The sequence below is a fragment of the Aplysia californica genome, unplaced genomic scaffold (assembly GCF_000002075.1).
Source record: "Aplysia californica isolate F4 #8 unplaced genomic scaffold, AplCal3.0 scaffold00194, whole genome shotgun sequence".
Lineage (NCBI taxonomy): Eukaryota > Metazoa > Mollusca > Gastropoda > Aplysiida > Aplysiidae > Aplysia > Aplysia californica.
In genome coordinates this window covers 758,085-761,013 of record NW_004797464.1, presented here as the reverse complement: position 1 = coordinate 761,013, position 2,929 = coordinate 758,085, and the positions used below count along the sequence as shown (strand labels likewise).

Sequence of the window (2,929 nt, the reverse complement as noted above, 5' to 3'; positions counted from 1 at the left end):
TACATATTTATTTATTTATTTGTTTGTTTATTTAGTTATTTATAGGGGACGGGTGTTTATTGAAGTGCGCGACTGGTAGAGTCTTCCATTTTCTATATCGTATTTTCTTTTACGTCGACAGTTTGGGTTTCCTTTTTTTTTAGGGGGAGGGGGGTAATATTTTGTTTGTTTTTTCTTTTTCAAGTGTTTTTGAGAGCCAGCACATTTATGTTTGCTTTTTAAAAACTACCTATGAAACCTGTGATTGTTTCTTCTCTCAGGTATCCCCTTGAGTCTGTGCCTGACTCCAAAAGAGTGCGACAGCGCCAGAAGGGCGTGCCGGGAACAGTTCAACACCACAGGTGCTACGGATCCGCAGACGGTGTGCGACCTGGCCTACAATGTGTCTCAGTGCCTCCAGGCGGACCCCAGCTGTCTCTCTTTCACAGAGGACAGGCTCCTCTTCCTAGATGCTAAACAGTATATGGAACAGAACAACTTCACAACATGTGATCTGAACCGACTGTTGCCAGAGCCCACGGAAGACTGTGAGAAAGGGCTCTTCAACTGTTTGAAAGACTACGCTGATCAGAGTATGATGAGTGAAGCCAGTCTTGAAGAAGCCAAGTCCTGTCAAAATTTGGTTGCCTTCTTCGATTGTCAGAGAGCTGTTAGCCAATGTGACAGTGGGGCTGATTTCAAAGCAAATCTTACAAGAGAGTTTCAGGAGGAGGAGTTGAGAATAGGAGCTGATTGTATCGACCCACGAATCCAGCCCATCGTGACAAGAAAAGAGTGTGACCAGTTTACGAACCAGTGTAACACTCTCTCTCCTTCAGCCAACGATACTGATTTTTGTAATAAGACAAAGGAGAGCTTAGAATGTATCGTTAGCGGGCAATGTAAATCGGACGTCGAACTCAGAATCCTGGAACAGACCACCACAAAGGGCCTCATAGAAAGCAATATTACCTGCGACGTGGCTGATATTTTCGCTTCAAGTGCCACGGATACCGATTGCTCGAAAGCTAAGAGTATTTGTCTTAACACCTATGTTGATTCGCAACTCGAGAAGGAAAACCCCACCAAGGATGAAAAGTGTGAAAACCTCAACACTTTCATTGTGTGTCGGCAACAAGCGACGGTCTGTCACAAGGAGACTGGTGAGTTCCAGAAGATTGCCGACGTCGAGCAAGAAAGAATGGGAATCGAATGCACACTTAAGGCCTTGAATCATGGCGGTAAAGTTGGCGTCTCTTTGTTTCTGCTGGTAACTGCAGTTTTCACAAAATTCTTTTTTGCTTAAAATGCTTTGAAAAGAACGTTTATGGGACTTATTTTTCCTGGTGGTATGCAAACTAGGTTTTTGTTTGGAAGGTCTGAATGTAAACTATTCCCTTTATAATCTTCGTGTTCGTGATATTCATGTTGTTGGTACAGATTTACGAATGATTTGCTAACGCTGAGATGCTTTGTGGTGTACATTGGACATTGAAAGGCCAACTGACTTCCTTTGGACACTTTAAAGCTAATCATAAACATAATTGTTTATTCTTTCACCATTGTTCAGAAGTAAACTCCTTTGCACATCTTTTTTTTCTTCTCCTGAGCCTGACAGAGGGTGACTGAGGGGTAGAGGTTGATCCTACTTCTTTGTTTTCTCTCTGTTACTTCTGCCTGTCTATTTTGCTTTTCACCGGAACCTTTATCGTGTTGATGTGTTTTTTACTATGCTTTTTAAAATGTAGTAACAGGTACTTTTTTCTTTGTGATGTGTGCATGTTCTTTTGTTTGCATTTTCCTGTGTGCTTTTTGTGTTTGTTCTTCTGTAGGGGAAAATGATACCGTAAGAACAAGATGGAGAGGGGGGGCGAGCCGAGTGGAGAGGAGGGATGAGGGAGAAAGAGAGCTAGAGAGAGAGAGAGAGAGAGAGAGAGAGAGAGAGAGAGGCGAGAGAGAATGTGGGAGAGAGAGGAAGAGAGAGAATGAGGGAGAGAGAGGAAGAGAGAGAGAGAGAGGGGGGGAGAAAGAGGGACGACAGAAAGAGGGAGAGAGAAAGAGAGGGGTTGGGAAAGAGAGATGGGACATGCAGACAGAGCGACTTAGACAGAGAGATGGGAGGGGAGGGGTGGGAGATACCTTCCAGCAAGGAGAAGAGCAAACAAATGATGGTGAACATGCGTAAGTCATCCTCTAAGAACCCAAAAAGTTGCACGCAGTATCCACTAAAGGGTTAACAACAGCATAATATTAACAGGTTAGTAAAAGCAGGCAGATTATTTGACATAGTACAGAAAAGGGGGAAGGAACACAGGTGTGTCCCTTTCCGACAATTCTGACCCAAAGTGCAATATTTTCTGCCAGCTAGGACAAAGGTCAGATGAGTGTATGATTAGATCTCTACTTTTTATTCTTTTTTCTTTTTATGAAAATTCGTGGAATTCATTGGTTAATATTACACTTCTTGGTTGTTATCATCTACATGTATTTCATTGTTGTTCCAATAAACATTCCAGTTAGTATTTGTGACGCTTTTCCTTAGTTTCTTATTTATTTATAAGACCCAAGTTTTGATTCTCAGATGCTCAGGGTGGATGGTCGGAGGATGCCTGTGGTACGTCTTTCTTATCTACTTTCCCTCTGTTCTTATTCCTAATTCCTATGTCTAACGCCCGAGGTGGTGCAACTGACTGAAGTGTCTTTTAGGCCATTCCCAAAGGGGGGGGGGGACATTAACCATGTTCTTATGCACTGTAGAATTGTAATTGTAAATGGGCTGATTCATCAATGTCATTCTCATAACTGTGTCTGAACTTCAACAGGGAGCTGCTGCTTTTTCTTTCCTAATCCTTACTATCGTCATTTTTCCTCTACTTCTTTATATTACATATTTTGTCACACTCTTGTGACTCAGTATTTCCGAGGTGCTGTCACGGTATACGCCCCCCCC

General features: G+C 42.6%; 1 protein-coding gene across 1 annotated transcript in view; it reads left to right on the top strand.

Moving 5' to 3' along the window:
- LOC101849461 overlaps window positions 1-1,923 on the top strand; it is a 5,668-nt gene extending 3,745 nt beyond the window's left edge. Inside the window, exon 2 of the mRNA XM_005098831.3 lies at window positions 261-1,923. Within this exon, the coding sequence (XP_005098888.1) occupies window positions 261-1,285 (1,025 nt within the window). The 3' untranslated portion in view covers window positions 1,286-1,923. The remainder of the gene's footprint in view (window positions 1-260) is intronic.
- The last annotated feature ends 1,006 nt before the right edge of the window (window positions 1,924-2,929 follow it).